The sequence below is a fragment of the Cydia strobilella genome, chromosome 13 (genome assembly GCF_947568885.1).
Source record: "Cydia strobilella chromosome 13, ilCydStro3.1, whole genome shotgun sequence".
NCBI lineage: Eukaryota > Metazoa > Arthropoda > Insecta > Lepidoptera > Tortricidae > Cydia > Cydia strobilella.
In genome coordinates, this window is record NC_086053.1 from 10,838,754 (window position 1) to 10,860,736 (window position 21,983).

Consider the following 21,983-nt stretch of genomic DNA (forward strand, 5'->3'; position numbering starts at 1 on the left):
TTTCAAAGGCGGTAGCGGATCTTTTAAGAGATGATTAACGCCGACATTTTTCTAAATCAAGATAAAATTAATAGAGGTTTTACTAATCATCATTAAAGTGAGTCAGAGCTTTCGAAACAAACGTTACAACCGCAAGTTTCGCTGTGATGAGTTACTTTTACGACTTTATGCGTGCAAGGGACGATTACGGTATTTTGTCAACAGTATTTTTTTGTACTTTTAGGAGATGGTAGGTAATTTGCATGTTAAGAACACCCGCTACCCGTTGGGTTGACCTTAGGAGGATTGGTGTTAATGGCTAAATGGGAAATGCACATGATGCTTTTTATGGCGCAACGTGAAGGATGCCTTGTGTTCTGCAGTAGACGGAATTTGGCTTCTGATTGATGATGAAATTAACGAACACTGAATATAATTTTGAGCTTTGTCATTTGCTACTGGTACCTACTTATTAAAACCAGTCAAAAACGCCAAGGAAATGAGAACGATGATTTTTACTTATTTTGAAATACCTATATCTGTTAATTCTATGTGATTTTTGTACTACAAATAAATCTAAAGAAGCTAATGAGCAACTTTCTGGGAAATGTCAATAGTTCAAACATTGTCTTGTGCCATGAATCATCACGGAATATTAAGATGAGGTCGGTCAAAGACGCGATGACGATGACTCATCCCCACATCCGTTTCGTGAAGCTATTGATTTCATCAATAATATATACTTGTAGGGAAACCAAAACCCATGTTACGACATAGTTAATATGTGATCCAATGTGATCCGAGTTCCAGTGATTCGATTGAGACCACTTGAAATAATTCTAGGTTTAACACCAATAATTTTGAAAAGTACTCAAAATAAGTTCTTTCATTTTAAGGCTTCCTACAAAGATTTTCGACTACTTAATGTAGTGCATGTTTTGCTTAACCACATGCATACAATTTTACTCATGTTCTTTAACTATCGCGAGTTAATAGGTAGGTACTTTGACTTTGTTTTGTCGTTACAAATTGGTTCAAGTGCTCTCTCTCTCTCTGCTTGGGGAGTAAGACAAAAATAGGGCCAAAAATTCTTGGTGTAACATTAGTCAATGCTTCAAGACACATCCTCGACTTCAACGTCACTTACCATTAGGTCAGATTGTGGTCAAATGCTTACCTTTTCCCAAAAAGAATAGAAGTTTGACTCAAAATGTCTTTAAAAACCTAATTCAGCATTGTGATACAGCTGGCTGCAGTGCTGTACTTCAGTTTAACTATTTTTATTGCCTTCATCTCTTAGATTTAAATCTATGAAATATATTATTATTTTAACATGTTACACCTACTTAACTTAGAAAAAAGGTACCCGGCGATGCTTTATTTATACAAACAAGCAAGGTAGGTAGTATTTCTTTAAGAGTAATTCGTGAGCGAATCAGATGTTTATCGACATTAAGAGCTTTTAAAAATCCCGACTGCCATAAAAGGCATATTTCGAGCTCTAGATGAGAGATTGCCGAATTTTTCACTTTTATGTAAGACGTCGACCCGACCACTGTATTTGGTGCTAAGAATTCGTGCTACCAGAGTTTTATGCGACTCCGACACAAAGTTTTTAACTGAAATTTATTCTCGTACTTAGTAATCTCCATCATCATCATCATCTTCCCCGCGTTCTACCGGCATTTTGCCACGGCTCATGGGAGCCTGCATGGGGTCCGCTTGTCAACTAATCCCAGGAATTGTCGTGGGCACTAGCTTTTACGAAAGCGACTGCCATCTGAGCTTCCAACCCAGAGGATAAACTAGGCCTTATTGGGATTAGTCCGGTTTCCTCACGATGTTTTCCTTCACCGAAAAGCGACTGGTAAATATCAAATGATATTTCGTACATAAGTTCCGAAAAACTCATTGGTACAATCCGTACATCTCTGGTACATTGCGTAATGGTACGGAACCCTTCGTGCACGAGTCCGACTCGCACTTGGCTAGTTTTTAGGGTTCCGTAGCCAAATGGCAAAAAACGGAACCCTTATAGATTCGTTTTTCTCTGAAACTATAATACTATTGAAACTTAGTACGTAGATGTATTCTGTGAACGGCATTAAGATTTTCACACAAAAATAGAAAAAAAAACAATAATTTTTGGGGGTTCCCCATACTTGGAACTGAAACTTAAAAATTTTTTTTCATCATACGTGTGGGGTATCTATGGATAGGTCTTCAAAAATGATATTGAGGTTTCTAATATCATTTTTTTCTAAACTGAATAATTTGCACGAGAGACACTTCCAAAGTGGTAAAATGTGTCCCCCCCACTGTAACTTCTAAAATGAGAGAATGATAAAACTGAAAAAATATATGATGTACATTACCATGCAAACTTCCACCGAAAATTGGTTTGAACGAGATCTAGTTAGTAGTTTTTTTAATAGGTCATAAATCGTTAACCGCAATTTACCTTTCACTCACGTTATACATAAAAGATACATTGTTAAAATTATGTAATGTACGGAACCCTCGGTGCGCGAGTCCGACTCGCACTTGGCCGGTTTTTTATGATATAAGAAGCAAACGAACAGATGAATCGCCTGATTTATGGTGTGCAATTACAGTTGCCCATGGACATTTGCAACACCAGAGGCTGCAAGCAAGAAGAATTTTATGTTTCTATTAAGAGTATAGTATTAATCTTCTCAAATGATTTTTACGTCTAAACCCCTGATCTGTTAAACAAAAGCCATTGTTTCTTTTGTTTAACAGATTAGGGACTTACGGCGCGATTCGGGAAATGAATTAGAGATTCACTAGATATGAAATAGTAAAGATATGTGACGTCCCACGGGTAAAGCTACCTTATGGCGGTTGGCGCTTACGCTATTATTAACGCCGCTCCAATTAATATTGGATGGCACTTACGTCGCATAGCGCCGCAATAAATTGCGCGCTATGCGACGTAAGCGCCAGCCGCCAAAAGGTACCTTTTGCCGTGGAATATCACATGTCTTTACTATTTCATATCTAGTGAATCTCTGATTAATTCCCGAATGGCGACGCTAGTCGTAAAAATCATTTGAGAAAATTCATACTATACCTAACTATTTAAGAGACTACTGGACTAGTTCATCTAACGAAACTATTGGACTTTTCAATCTTCTCAGAGTAAACTTCGCACGATTACTTGTAGCTGGGATGGGTCTTGGACTCATGTTACACTGGTTCTCTCAAGAACTACAACTCTAATCCGCCCGCACGACTAATGAAAATACACGGGTAGAATTGCTAGGCCCTAACCTAGACCTAATAACCCGGTTTTTCAAAAAAAGCCTGGCAAATACCTTATGGACCTGACAACTAAGAATTTGGAAGTAGGTATGTACTGGCCCAAAACAGCCAGATCCCTGGCAAAGGTAGGCATAGCACATTTATCCCCAACCGTTCAATCCATAGGCTACAGTATGTAGGACTGTAGGTAGTTGCTTCCTTAAAGCAAAATATTATTCGACATTCATGACAGATCACCCATTAGGCCTCGTAACACGACCATTAAAACGGCGAAATTTCTATTGGCCAATAAACATTTACTACTCCGAAATAAACAAATCTCAGATAATTAACAGATACTCATGATCGGGCATACAAAGAAATCTGCGTATGAATGCGTTCGTTACTGTGGTTGCGTTTTGACTTGAGTTTCTGTTTATTTTAAAGGTGAAATGACGCAAGAATGCACGTATTCGAAGCAAGAACCCTAAGAACCCTAGGTATTTTTCTTTACTTGGGACGCGAGAAAATTAACAGACTTATGTATCTTCTCAAATGATTTTGAAACAATGGCTTTTCTTTAACAGATTAGGGTCTTAGACGTAAAAATCATTTGAGAAGATTCATATTATAATCTAATTTTGTTTTCCTTGACTATTAAGCTTTAGCACATATTTGTGACGGCAGCGGAATAACTAATTGAGATTGAAAAAGGCGGACAAGTGCGGGTCGGGCTCGCCCACCGAGGGTTCCGTACTTTTTAGTATTTGTTGTTATAGCGGTAACAGAAATAAATCATCTGTGAAAATTTCAACTGTCTAGCTATCACGGTTCATGAGATACAGCCTGATGACAGACAGACAGACAGACAGACGGACAGTGGAGTCTTAGTAGGTAATAGGATCCTGTTTTTATCCTTTGGGTACGGAACCCTAAAAATGAAATTGGAATGCAGTGTCACTTAAACTTTAGTTTTAGCTAGTCGGACAAACAAAGCTATCTGTGCATGGCATTTAAGATAGCGGGGTAATGTTTATAATTAATGTCTAATTTCTATAAAAATATGTCGTTTATAATGTCACTTCCTCACTTTGTTTTGTTCAAGTCGTACGAAGTTAGCTTGGATTTACTCTATAAGAAAATAAAATAAAATAAATAAAAGAAATGAGAATATATATTATATAAATCTGATATTATAAATACGGTCGGACTCGGAAAAAAGTTGAACTGAATTTCTTAAATCTTTTCTTCTTCTCTCTTTTCTTTTAAGCCTTTTTCAATCCTTCAGATGTAGGCCTCAATCTTTGCCATTCTGTTCTATTTTGTGCTCTTTGTACCCATTTTGATCCAGCTGTTCTTTTGATGTCGTCATACCAACGCATTTTTGGTTTTCCTACTGGACGTGACTCTCCCCAAGGTCTCACACTACCAGCCTCTTGCACCACGACCACGAGCCGTCTTTACGGGCCACATGTCCAGCCCACTCCCACTTCAGTTTCGCCATTTGTCTGGTTACATCAGTGACTTTACTATGTTCCCGAAACCACTTGTTTGTTTTCCTGTCCCTATTTCTTAAATATTAACTAGTACAGATTTTATGCATATGGTACCGTAAGACCACCCTACACTTTCTTTGCCTAGCCACATCCCATTTCATTTGTCTTCCATGATTTCTTGGACCGGTGTTTATATTGAGGACTTTTCTGGTCATGTGATCATACCATGCCGATTTCAGCGAATTTTTATCAGTATTTAACATGTGGACCATAGCATGGCACTGAGCTATAGTTCCGTACTTGACAGGCATAACACTGTAAGTCCATTTTTTGTGATTTACGGTATTTTACATAATTCGTACATATATGCTGATGCTGACGGAGTTTAGTAGTTCGTATTTCGGAAAAAACAAATGTACTTTTCCAGTCGCCAATTTATTATGGCATAACAACCAAATAACAACTGGCAAAACTTCAGTAAGAGTGTTTGTTTAGGTATGTAAAAACTTGGCTTTGTTTGATTTACATTTTGTTAAATAAGTATTAGAGTCGTAAGTCGATTAGACATGCAGTCTTGTACTGAAGCAAGCTGTTTTAAGGTGACTGTCCATTTGTAACTGCCGCTGCACTGCAGTTGCGACGTTACGCGGTGCCGCACTACTGTAGCAGCACGACTGCGGCTGTTGCGGCGTGCAGTCGCGACAGCGTTCGTTGATGGCTTGTCAATGTCAAGTCATATAATGTCAGACGTACAAATAAAATACTAATTTACTTTTGTATTTTTTACGTGAAGCGAGTGACGATAATGCTACATGCTACATGAAAAAGAAGACCAGTTTGCCTTTCTACAATAGTCAGAGTCCGACGAAGGCAGCTACGCAATATTAATAAAAAATCTGATATTTAATGGTGATCCTTTATTCAGATAATATTGCCGATTAAATGAAAAGCAATTCAACATTGAATGAGACTTAATAATTGACGAAATACAATCAAATTACTCAAATAAAATTAATGCAGAGGAAAAATTATTCTTAACATTAAGGTAAGTTCACAATGTGAAATTTTCTTCCCCATCCTCTTGCCTAAATGCGTGACCACCGCACACAGCAATCCGACGGAAACGGGACTCATGGAGTTCGTGATATATACGGGGGGAGTGCGCACTTGATCCACCTGCATCACGTATAGGTACTCGGCCGTCAGAAACGTGCGGCTGGATTTAGAAGTCTGTAATAAACGTCCCCTCAAAACCATGCCAGGTAGGCTCTTTTAGCAGGCCTTTTATTGATTTCTGCAAAGTGATTCGTGGGTTCTGGAGATGACGATGCGACACGTAAGAATAAAATTATCCAATGGTGGGCAGGCAGTCGTTCGGTGTTAGCAAAATATTAGAGATTTATCTTTCTAAGTATCCATATTAAGCCAATTTCACTTTCCTTAGGTACCAAACAGTGAAGTATGATGAATAAAATAATTTGTAATTTACACTTCATATTGTCCAGTTGCAGGTGTGAATGGGCGACGGCACTCTATGATATGACCGCACCATCCATATAAAACTTGACGGGCGAGACAAGAAATCCTTTATGAAGAAAGATATTTCCCTCGCCTTGGCCGATAGAAAGAACTTTTAATAAATTAATTTGAATAATAAATGGTTTCCTCGTGTTGGTGTGAAGAATTACGTGTTGCACTGTAACACAGTTTGTTTAACCCTCATGCCTTGAGACCTCCGCAACTGTCAATATTCTAAATTTTAAACCATTCACTTCTCTCGTGGTTCAATTTTGTATCGTTTCGTATGTTTGGATATCAATATGTTACCATGAGGTATTAAATAACATCTTTGCCCCTTGTAATAAAAATAAATGATTGCTTCTTTTATTTAGCTCAGGAATGGCTTTGCAATGACAAAATGAGAAATTGTCACCATAAACGACATTATATAATATGATATATTACAATACAATTACAGTTGCCAGGAATATTCGGCAACTATTCGGTATTTGGCCACTTTGCCGGATATTCGGTATTCTGTTTGCCTCTCTATCGCTCGTGCCCTGTCGAGCTTATAGCTATCCTCGCAAAACTACGAAAAAATAAAAGAACAGTTTATTTAATGAATCTATAAATAATATCGTCGTATTATTTGAATCCCTAAATCAATAATCTCATAATACGCTAAATTTGTGAAAGCTGATTCCACAAATCTGCCTTAAGTTATATACCTTAGTTTTATTGGATGTATATAATGTACTAATTTCTAGTGAAGGCGGAGAATGTAAAGTTATAGCAAGAATAGTGCCTGGGCGTGGGCATAGATTTAATAATAAACTATACAATTATTTTCTGGATCAACAAGAGTAGAACCTAAATCAACTTCAACTGAATGCTACTAAACAAAGCCCTCAATGTCAACCTTACGTGCAGAACATGTTGAACATATAATGTATACACTTTTTTGGGAAACAGGTTTTTCGTAAAATAATAAAAAAGTAAAAAATAAGACATGTTTTATTTTTCACAACTCTTTATTAACTTTAGTTTTGTCCGCCATGATCGTGATATCAGCAGCTTGAGCCTTGAACTGCAACTTGTAGGTACCTGGAAATTAGAAATTATCTTTTCAGTTTCATGTTGTATTTTGAATATAACTATGTATTTTTGTATGTATATGATTTATTGCTTGCAAGTTACATATAGGTATATGTATGTCTGTTTGTTGAATTTAACTTCAAATCAGTAAAACGGAGCTAGTAGCGGACAAGCTGTGTTAAACGGTTTGTCTTTAGATATTCTGGCCACATCATCACAGAAAATAAATAGGTAATAGTGACCCGACCACCAAAATGGACTTTTAAATATTCGTAGTAAAATAATATTAATTTATACTTACATCGACGTGATCCTTACAGCAATATTGTGTGTAACACTTGAAGTATTCCATTCCACATTTACTTCACGACAACACCGTCTTTCACGTAGGTCTTCGCGGACTATAATTTTTGTAAATCATTCCCACAAGTGGAAACAAGGTTTTTGATATATTAAGCAATCAAAATCTACTGTTTAGGTATTAAAAATTATAAATCAAATCGTAAGAAACTAGCGGTTTAACTGAATTTTTTTATTATGACAATTGATGACAATGACATCTTTGACAATTACGTGAGTGACGGATTTATTTACTATGGTTCGATAACTTTTACTATACGATGACATTATTATATTCAGCCTCGCGAGAAGGTCAAACTAAGGTCATCAGTATATTTGTTGAAATATCTTCAATCCTCGATTATTATATCGCAGCAAATGTCGGAAACTGTTTAAAAACCTAATATCTCGAAATGGTTTTCGAAATAGAACATAAAAAAAATGAACAATCCTAATTAGAGATTGGATTTTGCAAGTAGTGAGTGAGAAGTGCGACTGTGTGCACGTTTTCCCCCGCAAAAAATGGCAGAACGATTTGTACGGTAAGATATCGCTTGGGCTCCTCCCTTCCGACGTGTCGGAAGCCGGTGTTGCTCGAAGGGTTTGCCAGACTATAGTTAACTTCCGAATTTGACACTCTCTTTTTCGGACCTATCATTCTAGTTTCCTAACTGGCTCTGTGATACTCGTATGGCTCAATATAGATTAGCAAAAATGTTTACAGTAGTACTACAGTCGCCATCAGATATGTCGGAGCGACCGAGGTGCTAAATATATCTGAACATGCACTCTAGCGCCTTGACAATAAAGGCGTGTTCAGATATTTGTGAGCTCCTTGGCCGCCCCGATATATCTGCGATATATGGCGACGGTACCATCGTAGTTGTTTATCCGTGGGTGTAATAACTCCTTAGAACGTAGTGGTTATATCCTCTTTGCTTAAAACTACTAATATCTGTGATTAAAGACAATTCAGTGCAGGTGACAGATTTGACGTGCGGTCTGCAGCCGCAGTTGCAATAATACACCAAATACGCAAAAATGGCCATGCTACGTGCAGTCGGTCTTGTCATTCATTTTACTATGGAAATTGACAATAACACCGACGTGTCGGAGCAGTAGTGCAGCTGCGGTCGGGAAAACGTTAAAATCACCATATTACGTGCAGTCGATATCGTCATTCATTTTACTATGGAAATTGACAATAACACCGACGCGTTTGGGCCGCCGCAGTAGTGCCGGAGCAGCAGTGCAGCTGCGGTTGGAAACGGACAGTCACCTTTAGTCATATCCCTTCATGCGTGTTGAATACAGGCACCAACATACGTAAATGTCGTGTCGATGTCGCTTTCCAAGTTTCCAAGCCCCGAACTAAATGTTCTAGAAAGCGCTTGCCTCAGGGTGCGGTAATGACAGAAGTCAAAAATCATCAACAATTGAACATCTTTTTTAAACAACATATCCTTTATCACTAATTGTAAATAAAATTAACCTTAATGCTTGGACAGTAAAGTTGACTTTTGAAGGGGTATTGAAATGGAGATGCGTGTTTTTGTTAAGAGTTTAATTGCGCGTGAGTGGATCGCACGGTAGCCGCGAGCCGGCCGTTCCCACGTGGATACGGTAAGTAATGTAAGTATGTAATGGGGAATATTTAGGGAAATTGCGAGGAAAGTAAGGAAGTCTAGAACATCATTGCTGGGAAATAGACCATAAAAATCGGATAGAGAGCTAAAAATCGCTTGGTTGTTAAATCTTTGCATTTGCTAGTAGATAAATACTTAGGTAGGTACATACATTATTTCCAACACAAGTAAAAACTAAACTATGTTAACAAATTCAAAATTAAGACATAGGTGCATTTTTTTCTTGTGTGTTTTTTCCCCAGACCATGGGGACAATGCTGTCCTCGAAACGTCGGAGGTAATTTTTAAGCTTAAATAAACGCGATTACGTCCCGTTAAAATAAATACCTACGTGAAAAACGTGAAAGTTTAAATCAGTGAATCGAATAAAATACCAAAAAAAAACTTTAAAAAGAGGAAAAGGCAGTTTGCAAAATAAGAATATGTAAGTACGAATGTACGGATGTATTTGTTACATCCTACTCGACAATATTCAAATAAATATTTGAATATTGTCGAGTAGGATGTAACAAATTCAATACCTTCCTACCTAAAAGCAGGTCAATCATCGTAACAAAAAAAAACACAAAGTATCATGAATTATGACTCACTCTTACATCAATTATAGAAATAACAGAACGGCATCGCAATTGCAAAACAGACCAGTTTACAAATGCCATAAAAATCCACCTGTATAACAATTTAGCTGGCACTGGCCGCTCGCCGTATTTCCCCGTCGGACTTTAAACGAAACTGGGCTTAACTGCGTATGATGCTTAAGGATACTTAGGTCATTTTTCTTTGAAACAGGAGGAGCCTACCGTGGCTACTTCATTCACTCTTGCGCACGTGGAGGGGGCTTGCCTTCCGTGTAACGTTATCAGTAGTTTCTGCACCCTCTCGGGCTCAGTTGCTAATCGCCCCTGCTCCTGAACGCACGTCTCGATTTGTATCTTGACACTTCTTGTTTTCTACTCTGTGTTTGTAATTCATTTTAATTAGTTTCATACGTAATAGAAAGCGATTTTTAGTTAAATTAAAGGTGAATGTGGTCGTAAATCAGTGAAAGTGTTAATACATACTTTGCTTGTAAAACGATTAACTCGTCTTCAAGGTGCGTATTTGATACTTAGGTTAATTAAATTTAGATGCAATAATTTGTTGAAAGTAATTTACATTAAGTAATTAAGTTTGATTGAGTGAAAGAAGCAGTTATTTAATATATGTTTGTTTTTTTTAGGCACTCTTATCTATTCCATATTCATCTATGCAAATGCGTACTTAAATAACAACAAAAGCAGATCCTACCTACATATACACATATGTACCTACGTGTAAAACAAATACGATTGCTACACTGCAAACACACTTGAATTTAAACTATATAATCTTAATCTTAAGGTGTAATATTCTTTGTACGTCTCGTTTGATAAGTTATCATTGTCGCAGGCCTAGCCCCGCCCGTCGCACAAGCAAGATAGAACAGACAAAATGTTCGCAGTGATGCAAATCGACGAAGACCACACACGGGACTTCAGGCGCAAGCTGCGGCCGAAGTGCGAGTTCGTGTGCAAGTACTGCCAGCGCAGGTTCACAAAGTCCTACAACCTGATGATACACGAGCGCACGCACAAAAGTCCCGAGCTCACGTTCAGCTGTGAGGTGTGCGGGAAATCGTTCAAGCGCCAGGATAATCTACGCCAGCATAGGTAAGTGGTCAATAACGGTGGTGTTGATAACGATTTAGAATTGGTTGGTGATGGGTTAGAAAATTAGGGTCTTTTAGAAGAATATTTGTACGGAAAAACGACTGATTAGTTTGCATTCTCGTTCGCAACATTGAAACTTAATATTATAAATTGTTCAGGAAAATATCTACCTATTATTCAATTGTTCTATAACTAATATATTGAAGTTACATATTTATATTTTAGGAATCACTTAAATAAGTTGGATATATAAAAACAAAACAATAGGATCCGTCGTCAAATTTAGGTAGTTGTCGCCGTTGTCGGCAATTTCGTAAGTGTATTTAAACATTAATTAGCGGTACGATACCTATATTCATTTAAATTAAAAATACTGCACGAACACATCCGATAAGGAGGCCTAGTCAAGATAGACAAGAGACGACATACACAATCGTAGATAGAAAACTCCAAAACTTAAATAATGTATGGAAATAGTTACGTTACTTTTCGTAGCATTTGTCATCCCTTGACTAGGGCCTATGGATAGAGTATGGTCAAGAAAAAATTGATTAATGTTTCTTTTCAACAAAGCACAACCATAACATACCGTTCTAGATCGCGGTTAAGTCAGGTGCCGCAAGGTCGCGGTTGCCCGTCGGCTCGCATTAGGGTCTTGCCGATCAAGCCTACTGTTACACGGTTTCACAACCGTGATCCTTTAGGAATTAGGTACGTTTATGGTTATGGGCTCCGGTTTCCGCATTTAAGACGTAAATATTGGGCCGTGCGTGATATGCTTGCAAGACTATCTTATTATAGATATCTAGTCAACTCAAATACGTGCACAAGATCTTTGCTTTAGTATGTGGTGTCAGGTGAAGAGTGGAAGATGCTAAGTTGCGATAATGAAATAAATGATAGATTTTTTAATAAACGAAATCCATATAAATATAAATTCACAAAGGTTTCTGTTGACATGCTTTTTCAAAACAAAAAAACTGGATAAAGGCATCCTGATACCTTATTAATATACTCAAGAGCAATAAAACCGGGTCACTGTTCAAGAAATTGTCCGTGCGTTTTCATTCCTTTTGAGATTCCTCAACCCATTTGGGTGACAGTGATGTCACTGTAACAACAACTTAAATAATTTTCCATCTTTTAGTGATATCCTGAAACTGTTACTTAGTGCAAAATAGTGACAAAATTTGCTTTTGGTTGTTCAGCACTAAATGCCTTAGTAGGTACCTATGAATATCCCACTTATACATCTATCATGTAGGGCCTCAAACAAGGCACCGTGTATGCATTTAAGTATAAAACAGACATAAAGAACGTCAACCTCCGAAACGGTACAATTTATCAAGCAAGATAACAAAAATATTTATGCAGTTACCTACATATATGCTAACACGAGAGATACGAAACGCTCTTGAACTCAATTTGGGATTTATGATAAACCTTGTCTAGCGTTTCACATAACAAAGGGTTCTAAATGCCATTAAGATTACAATTTTTAAGAGCCCATCAACGTGCTCACTAGCGCCACTGCTTAATAATTGTGATTATTTAAAATTTACGATAGATATTCATAAAAGGCTGCTACGTACTGTATTTTGTATTTAGGTACCTTTTAAATACAATATAATAGTTCTTACGTTGCTGGATTCGTCAATCTATGCGTCCAAAGTTAAAACGGCCGTTTTTGTTTTGAGTTCATAGATCGACGAATCCAGCAACGTAAAAACTATTATAATGTATTCAAAAGGTACCTAAATACAAAATACAGTACGTAGCGGCTCCCTTTTTTGAATATCTATCTCTAATTTTGAATAATCACAATTTAGCAGTGGTGCTAGTGAGCACGTTGATGGGCTCTTAAAGGTGATTTGTAGGTACCATGAAAAATAAACTGCAATTAAACGCTTTGTAAAGACTGGATAAAATGTTGGGCTGAAGAAAACAACCTTTAATATAAACTTAGTTATTTAAATAATCCTTTAATTATGACAAACATAATACATAATACTTATTACCTATTACACTATTACTCATAAAGTTAATAAAAGTGTAAGTAACATTTATTGACTTATAACTGCTACAGATGGCGCTGATATTTTAGTACCTAGGATCGTTCTCTCGTCGGTTGCCTGTTAACTAAGTACTTTGTTTCGGCGACCGTATAGGTAAACAACCTAGTAGGTAATCGTAATTGCTCCATAACGACAACGATCTTTCTACTGTTACCAAAAACTATCCCATAGCAGGAAGTGTGCGATATGTAATTATTTCAGCAAACAATCGACAGTCGGTAGCGGTACTGGGCCTAGGGCACTCACGGCGCCACGTTCACACGCCGTACGTATATGTACGTATGATGTACATCATTACGTACTTTTAGGGTTACTCTTCCGTCAATGGTAGGAATTTTAACCGACTGACGAGTGGAGGGTATTGTTTTTAGTGTGAAACCGGACGGATTTTGAAAATCTTAGAAACGTTCGTGAAAATATTTTTCATTGCTACTACAAACGCTGGTTTTTTTTCTCTCAGGCGCCATGTTTACACGCCCTGTCTAGACCCAGCTGCAAAAGTGCAAGGCCACTTTATGATTGGAATTCATTCAGACTTACTTTCAATTTCAATACATACATTGAAGTGTTAAATCGTTAATAGACATAAAAAGGTGGAAACCTTTTAAATTATTTTGCGCGACTGATTTTCTGATGGTAAAATATTACCAAACCTAATAAGTTCAATTAAGGTTTATTGCATTTTATGGATCAAGTGTCATAAATTTGATTCGTCAGTGCAAATAAAATAACAAAACAATATATATATCTACCACAAAATGGCTACACAGTATCAACTCCATCAGAGATAAGTTTCATAAAGTCCTGCAACACCCAATTGCAGGCTGTAAAGATTGACAAGATTATCTTCCGTCACTGAATGTAGATAAAATTCTAACAGACTATAAAATACGTAGCCCTGCGAAATTGCAGCAAATTGCGGAACTGTTAGGCGCGGTACACATTGTTCCTTGTACGGTCGGCGCATAAGCTGCAAATTATACCGTGGCAATCACGTGTGCCGATTCTTGCGGGCTACCGTCCGCGTTCGCACAGTTTCGGAAGCATTAGTGCCCATTAAGAACCGTTAACACACGAGCACGTCACGACTCACGACTCGAGCGTGAGCGATCTATCGACGATCTCGGTAGCGGATGCGATACAGTGCGATGGGTCGCACGGAACGTTTTGTTTTCTCTGTCGACGGTACTTTCTAAGTGAAGCAACGCTAAAGGACGCGCGAAGAACATCGCCGGTCATTAGGTCTTTTTTCCTATTTCGTCTAAGCGTCCAAGAAATGTAAACGTTCATATTGCAAGCTCAACTTGCGCAACTACAAGCCTACCGCAAATGTGTAACGCTGACATTTACCATTATCTAAACCAGAAATGGTCAGAGCATCTGAAATGGCACGCAAAGTACTTTATATTCACGACTCGTCTGCTGCCGCTGGCTTATATGGATGGTATTTAGCGGAGAAAGTTTCGTAACGTCACATTGTCTCTAAGATGATATTTGCATAGGTGAGGGTCGCGACCCCGTCACTATAACTCGTCGCTACCAACACATTGTATGTTAATTGCGGGTGACAACCGCCGGTTCGCAATCTGAGTGACACGAGAGCGCCGGTGTAAACGCGGCTTTACGTCTTGACGAGTTTAATGAACCCGCGTTGACAGATAGGTACGTGGATTCTTTAATATCTTACAATGTTCCTATCGGCGTCGGTTGGTGTGTTGGATATTATCTACTGCCATAGATTTATAAGCTTAGGATCAGTGATTTGGCAATTGGCAGTCAGTGTTATTACGTAATACTTAGAAACCTACCCTTAGCCCTTTTTTATTTGCTGTATGTGTGATTCTGTGTACTCATGATGAACTCACAATACCTATACCTACGTTAGGTTAACATGGCGCACGATATTTCAAAATGCTTTAATTGCGCCCGATGCCCTACTAAGTTAGCGCAGTGAGCCATCGGCGCGCTTATCGCCCATCTTAGATCCGCCGCAATCCCCGATAGATTCATTTAATTGGCTTAATTAAAGTACAGGGCTCAGTATTTGTGAATTACCTATATATTCAATTCGGTAACAAACATTTGACTAAAATATCAAAAAGAGTTTGTAAAGTAGGTGCATGTGTAGGTACTTTAATTTTATCATAGAGTAACTTATACTAGAGCGGTACTGTCATAGTAAATTTTGTAACCCCAGTAAATTCACTGCCATCTGTCGACACACTTTAAAACTAAAAATGAAGATTTATAAAAATATGATAAAATGTATTTAAATATAGTAAATGATTTTTTTTATTTGCATTAATTATTTTTACGATTTTGACCCATGTTCTTTCACTGATATGCGTTAAAATTGTTAAATAACAAACGAAACCGACAACGCCATCTATACGACAGTTGGACAAAACTAGTAGCGCCCTCTGAACGAGAATCAAATTTTCTTGATTTTCGAGGCACGTTTTTTCCTTAGACTGTATCCATCTATTACGGAATTATATCTGAAAAATGAAAAAAATGAAAAATATATTTATTTTGCACACAAAGATGGGAATTTGCAGATTGAGTATACATGAGGTCCAGGTTGCGCGCATACAGCGGTACATTTAAAACAGTATGAACAGGGGTTCCCAAACTAGGCATAGCCTGTATCTTGGGCGACCAGTTAGTGAATTAAAAACTAGATTGAAAAAAAAAAAGAAAGTATGTCTAAAGATGAAGATAGGTGCTAGTGCTAATAACCTTAGCTACTAGGGATTTACGTTGGTCAGTCTGTCAGTCAAGTCTCTTACGGCCAAGTGTCTATACCTATAGGTTAAATGTCTAATTATGTAACATAGAGTACCACTACATCTATCTTTGATTTTATCAATAAACGTATTCAATACACATACATACCTAGTTTACTTGAAGTAAAATTGATTCATTATTAAATTAACTTTCAGAGAAAGAAAATGTGATTGCTAAAACATCTGTTAAGATTCTAGTCAAATAACAATTAAAAAAAAAACTTATAAATGTTTACCTATATGGAAAATCCGTGCACTCTTGTACAGATATACAAGTCCTATTTAAATGAAAAATAAATAATACATAGTAACATTATTCGAATTCCATAACTACCTATAAGTAGTTATATATAGCAATGCGATTTAAGTACCTAAATTAAGTTTAATTATAGAGCAAATCGATTCGAATAGACTTAATGCAGTACTCCCATATAAATCTAAAGCGATCTCGTGCGATTGTTCACGCCGTAGAAAAGGTGGCAATAGGGACTAATTAGTATTCCATCTAACTATCACAGGATGTTTGGAATGAATTAAATAAACTTACGAGTACACCTACCTACTGTACCTATATCTTGTTAACTATAACGTTAAGGTACGTACTACATGCATAATAGAAATCACAATAGGACTAAATCAACTAAATTTTAAAAATATATTTAACACATAATATATAAGAATGAAGATGTATTATAATACATATATATATATTTGTTTAGTTCATATTAATATTTTCAGATTTCTCACTAAAAATATATATTAACGATAATAAATCAGCATAATTACGAGTATAATTAAACAATCAGAATTAAATTTACAGTAATTCAAATATAGATCTGTATTTGTAGCAGCCTGTATACAGAAACAAAGCGCGCAGTTCCCACAGCCACATACAGGGTGCGCACGAAGTAACCCGCTCGCGCGGAAGTGGAAATGCTGTCACCTGCGCCCTTTACACCATTGTGGCCGTATGCCGTATCGGCCGATCTTAACACTTCGCGCGGGATCGTGTTGAGAAAACTATTCCGAATTAGATCTTAGTACAAAAAAATGTGAACGATGAATGGATGCTGTTTAGAAATAATGTGTCAATCAACATTCAGTTTGCAATAAGATATCAACTTTAATCGTATACTTTTTGGGTTGACATTTTATTGCAAAATTAACGTGGGTTTACACATTTTGGGGATAATAATTAAATATTTGGGTACAATCTTACCAGCAACCTAGTCCCAAACTAAACAAAGCTTGTACTATGGGTAGGTATTGGGTACAGTCAAGTGTAAAAATATGTATCGTAGCTCTTATAAACTTAAAGTACGAATTTAAACATATTATAAGTAAGTTGTATGCGCCCATATATTTTAAACTTGACTGTATATCTAGGCGACGATATATGTACCTAAACAGATAAATACATACTTAGATACACAGAAAACACCCATGACAGGTTAAATTGTACCATAAATTGATAAAGCGTGCATTTCATAAATGACATACATTTAGAGCGACAAATGTTTTATCGACACGTCGACAGTGATACGCGCAACGTAACAACCACATAGACTTCCCTATTCTGTTCAATATAAGCGTAGGTATGTCTTAAAAAAATCTACCCCTGAGTTATGAAAACGTATAAAATCTACCCCTGGGTTACGAAAACGTATACAATTTTCGTAACAACAAAAATTACATTATACATTTCGTGTTTATTCCGCACAGAATGAGGAGAACTTCAAACTTACCAAATTTTATCAAAGTAACGAAATAATAAAAATCGGCTCCTTTGGTGATACTACATATGTATTTGGAAATTTACCGGTACTTTTTAGAAATAATATTGTAACTATTCATAAATTAAAAACATAACGGTTTAAAAATAAGCGCATAAACAAAGACTAATTTTAATCATTCTATTGTCTGAACACGACTGAGTTAAAACAACAAAAAATTGATCATCTCACAAAGATTAAGGTGTCGAGCAACCGACGTTATGAAGAGTGAAGACATAATACCATAATCACGACCACATATATAATTAGTGGCGACATATTGCTTGTTTATAACTGAAATGCATTAAGTCAATTAGCAAAAGTATTTCAAATTCAACCACAATTGTAGTTAAATTAAGCCTAAAATTAAATAAAGGGATTTTTTTATTCGAGGCCGTTTGAACTGATATGCGGTTGAATGACATTTTAAAATTATATTAGCAATGTCAGAATGTCACGTTTATTTTTACTATATATAAAAATTGGTCCTCAATGTGTTTCAGTAGCTTAGGTAATCCCTGTTTAGTTACCCCAAATATGCCTATATTATATTGCCGTTCCCTTTACAAACAAATAGGTATATTAAGTAGGTATGCAATATGCATTTTTAAAATTTGTAATTTCGCGACGCAAAAGGACCGTAACGTGCAAAGTTTGTTGCCAAATATTTTACGACTTACTTTAGCGGACAATTTTCACGGCTTGGAATTGAGTCTTTAGCCACGGTTTAAGGGTTTAATATGAATAACGTTGGCACGTTCGACATTAATCCTTTTTAAAACGTTAAAACCCTTTTTTTAGAGTTGAAACTGTTCATTGTTGCGGACGGAAACAGAACGAAAATGTGTTTGAGGGTCTTACTTTTTAAGGCGTAAAGACATAATCTTGTTTAAGCGACGGTTAGTTTTTTTTTAAAGTTATACTCGGAAAATCGGCAGATTAACCGAGTACCGCAAGGATCTTTTAAATGTTTTTTAGTGTTTTTGTTTTTGAGATTTACCGTGGTTTAAGATAACAATTGTGTCTTTAGTATGCCGTTTTAGATGATAAAGAATAAACGGTTTCTTTAGTGTTTACAAAAATCGTAAATCGTGATGACTTCAAAATGGCCCTCTAATAGATGTATTTTCAATTGACCAGCACCAGGGTGACCATGCATTACAACGTATTACGACTTGTATTATTTAGTAGGTAAGATTTTCCAAGCTGACAATGGTCAATTGAGGGTACAGCTATAAATATTCTGATCTAACTTACAACACTTGGTTGCACAATTTGCACATAATTCTTCTACGCACCGGCCTAACATCTTTTTCTTCGGTGTATTATCTACTTAATTGCAATTATAACATGAAAATGTAATATTTTGTAATTGATTTAACATGTTTTTCTCAATTGTTGTAGATGTAGTCAATGCTTGTGGCGGTGAAGGAAGGAGAAAGCACGATCCAACTCAGCGGTCTCTCTTACACGATAGAGTAAGGATATTTTTATTCCTACTTTGATAACAAATAATAACAGTTATCATAATACTCGAGAAGAGAGTTTCACATTCAGAAAAGGCATGAGTGCCAATCCTTTTCATTTAGTTGAAAAAATATAATCAGTGAAGAGGACCGCACATAAATGTTGCTTAAAATGATCGTGCTACACAAATGCCCAAGCATTTCAATTGTATTATTAACAATATTTGTGAACTGTCCTTTTCATATGAACTTGCGACTTATCAGCTGTAATAAGTTTACACGTTTCCATGAAATCGATTTTTACATATTAGTGCCTATATTATTTTAAAACTAACATTGGTGTTTTAATAATGTTTTGGATTCTTCTACTCACGCACTTTAAAATTATTATTAAAATATATTTATGTATTTATTTATTGGATTACAAAGAAAACAAAGATATAATACACAGTATATCTAACAACATTTCTTTAATATGTTTATGAAATACAACTTGATAAATATCTAACATTAAAATAGGTTCATTTCAAATATTTATTTATGTATCTGAGCTCAAGAAAAGAGATTACTATATTTGATATTTCCCTTTAGTTGTTATAGTCTGTTGTTCATTATTAATTTTGTACTTACTTATTTGTTACAGAGAAATCCATTACAATCCAAACAAGGAGGCCGCATGTCTAAGATGGTGATCATTCAAGACTCATGTGTATCCGCATTTAGTAATAATCGGGATAATCTCTACGTAACAGTATTCGTGCTTCACCATTAACTCCGCCAGGATGGGATCTTGTTATTGTTCGAATTTATCAGAAATTTAAGCAAGAAAACTTATAGCTATAAGTTTTCGCAGCAAAAAACTAATTTAAGAACATTCTGGTGATCTGTAAATAGTATTTATTAGAGTAAGTGATGGTAGCATTTAAACAGCTTAATTGCTTAGCTTATATCTTAATGTAAAAAAATATTTATATGATATTTAAAATATTGTTATGGTTTTAAGCTACTAATACGTGGAACGTACATAAATAATTTCAAATAATTATGTATTTCATATGAGAACAGATTTATTTTACAATATGAAAGTATTTCCATGATTTCTTATTTATTAGTATTTAGTAAGTAAGTAGCGTTCCATAAACTGCTTGATGTATATTTTGTGGGTTGTTCCTAATATTTAGAATGTTAGTAAAAACTACTTATAGAATTGTTTGATCTAGATATAGCACATAAGAAAGATCTATAAATACGAAAGTATTAGGTATGTAATCAACAAAAGTTTAAAGTTTGACGCATCTCAAATCCAGATGAAAAGCAAATTCTACTGTCATTTTAACCATATTGCAAACCTATATTTTTGAATAGTTATTATCTTTACGTTTAGTATCATTTCATTTCACAGTTTTACTAAGCCTATGGTCACCCTCTATGATGAATTTGTAATTTTTCAACTATTCCACTTACTTAAACGTATATGTTATTTGAAAATTCAAAATTTTCTTTTAATCTAGAACGTTTAAGGATAAATAGTGTAGGCATGTTATTTGTTTAATTGGCTTTCTCAATAACTTTACCTTTATTTCGATGCTTTTGCGAAATAGACTTGGTAAGGTTTTCTAAATATTATATTGTATTGTCTTTACGCACAGTATATAAATATTTTTTATATATGAAGTGTCACATGAGACACTATTTGACACTATTATATTAAAACATTGGAAATTAACAAATATTGTTTTAATTATTGAAATAATAGTAGGAATGGTTAATAATGAAAATAATCCATGTGCCAATAATGGACAGGTTGTCTGTCTCGTAGCCATATTTTTTATAGTGTAGTTGTATAAAATAATATTTTTCGAATATGTTATTATGTATTCCATTTTATTGTAAATCGATGATAATAAAAATTCAGTAATTAAAAGTGTAGTTTTCTTTATCCACTATGATAGGTGCTTGTTACGCTTGTATTTATTTCTTACTTAAATGTTTAAAAAAAAACACTTTACTAAACAGGGCTATCGCTATAGTTGCCATCGTCTAATTCCAAGAAATAGAGGTGACAAACGGCCTGGCAACTATTGGAATAGGCTGTCAGGCTAATATAAAGTAAACGGTCTAGTTACTTTATATTATTAGCCTGAAAGGTTTTTTTTGTTCTAGCACACCATAAGCCTTTAATAAAATACCTTTCGATGAGTCCTATAATTAATTAATTATCCTAATGACATTTTTCTGTTATCTCAAAAAATCTTTTGATACAAAACAAGCACCAACCTCAGAAGTAAATACCAAAGTTATCTTTTATCGACCTTATTCCATTGTAATAAGGCGAAACCTGTATACATATTTATATAATGTAGAACAGGGAACAGGGTAATTTATGAAGTAAACTGGTTAGCGTGTAATACGGCGGCAACGACAGATAGCGGGGCTCCACTTAGTCACCAACATAAGTACTAACACAGAGAAAGATATATAAAGAGTGCTAACCATACAACGCCGCGTGCATTTGTAGAGTCGGACCATAAACGAGAGACCAGATAAATCTTCACTCTGCATGGCATTTGCAATGACAAAGTGTGGCGATGTCATCATTTCTATCAAAATATGACGGTGATAGATATCATGACACTTCATCACTTTGTTTTATACAAATCGGTGCAAAGCTAGCTCAGAAGTACGAGAAAGATGCACATAGAGTGCTGATTTCCATACAATTGTATTTTAGTGGGTTAAATGTAGATGGCGCTGAACTTCAATAAAGACGCCGAATGCGTTTGTTATAAATCCATTACCTATTGATTTACTAGTACATGTCACCCATTCGTACCTAATAGTGATGCTCGGAAAATATTATTTAATAATTTTTCG

General features: G+C 35.8%; 1 protein-coding gene across 4 annotated transcripts in view; it reads left to right on the forward strand.

The window, feature by feature from the left end:
* The window catches only part of LOC134746618 (protein drumstick), a 39,380-nt gene extending 18,347 nt beyond the window's left edge, over positions 1-21,033 (forward strand). For 2 of the 4 annotated variants that reach the window (XM_063681047.1, XM_063681045.1), the window contains exons 2-3: positions 10,751-11,010; positions 19,753-21,033. In XM_063681047.1, coding sequence (XP_063537117.1) covers positions 10,793-11,010; positions 19,753-19,801 — 267 coding nt within the window. In that variant the 5' untranslated portion in view covers positions 10,751-10,792 and the 3' untranslated portion in view covers positions 19,802-21,033. Of the gene's footprint in view, positions 1-10,216; positions 10,416-10,750; positions 11,011-19,047; positions 19,122-19,752 lie in introns of those variants that run through there. The other 2 variants (XM_063681048.1, XM_063681046.1) reach the window with 2 other exon arrangements.
* Positions 21,034-21,983: the final 950 nt, after the last annotated feature.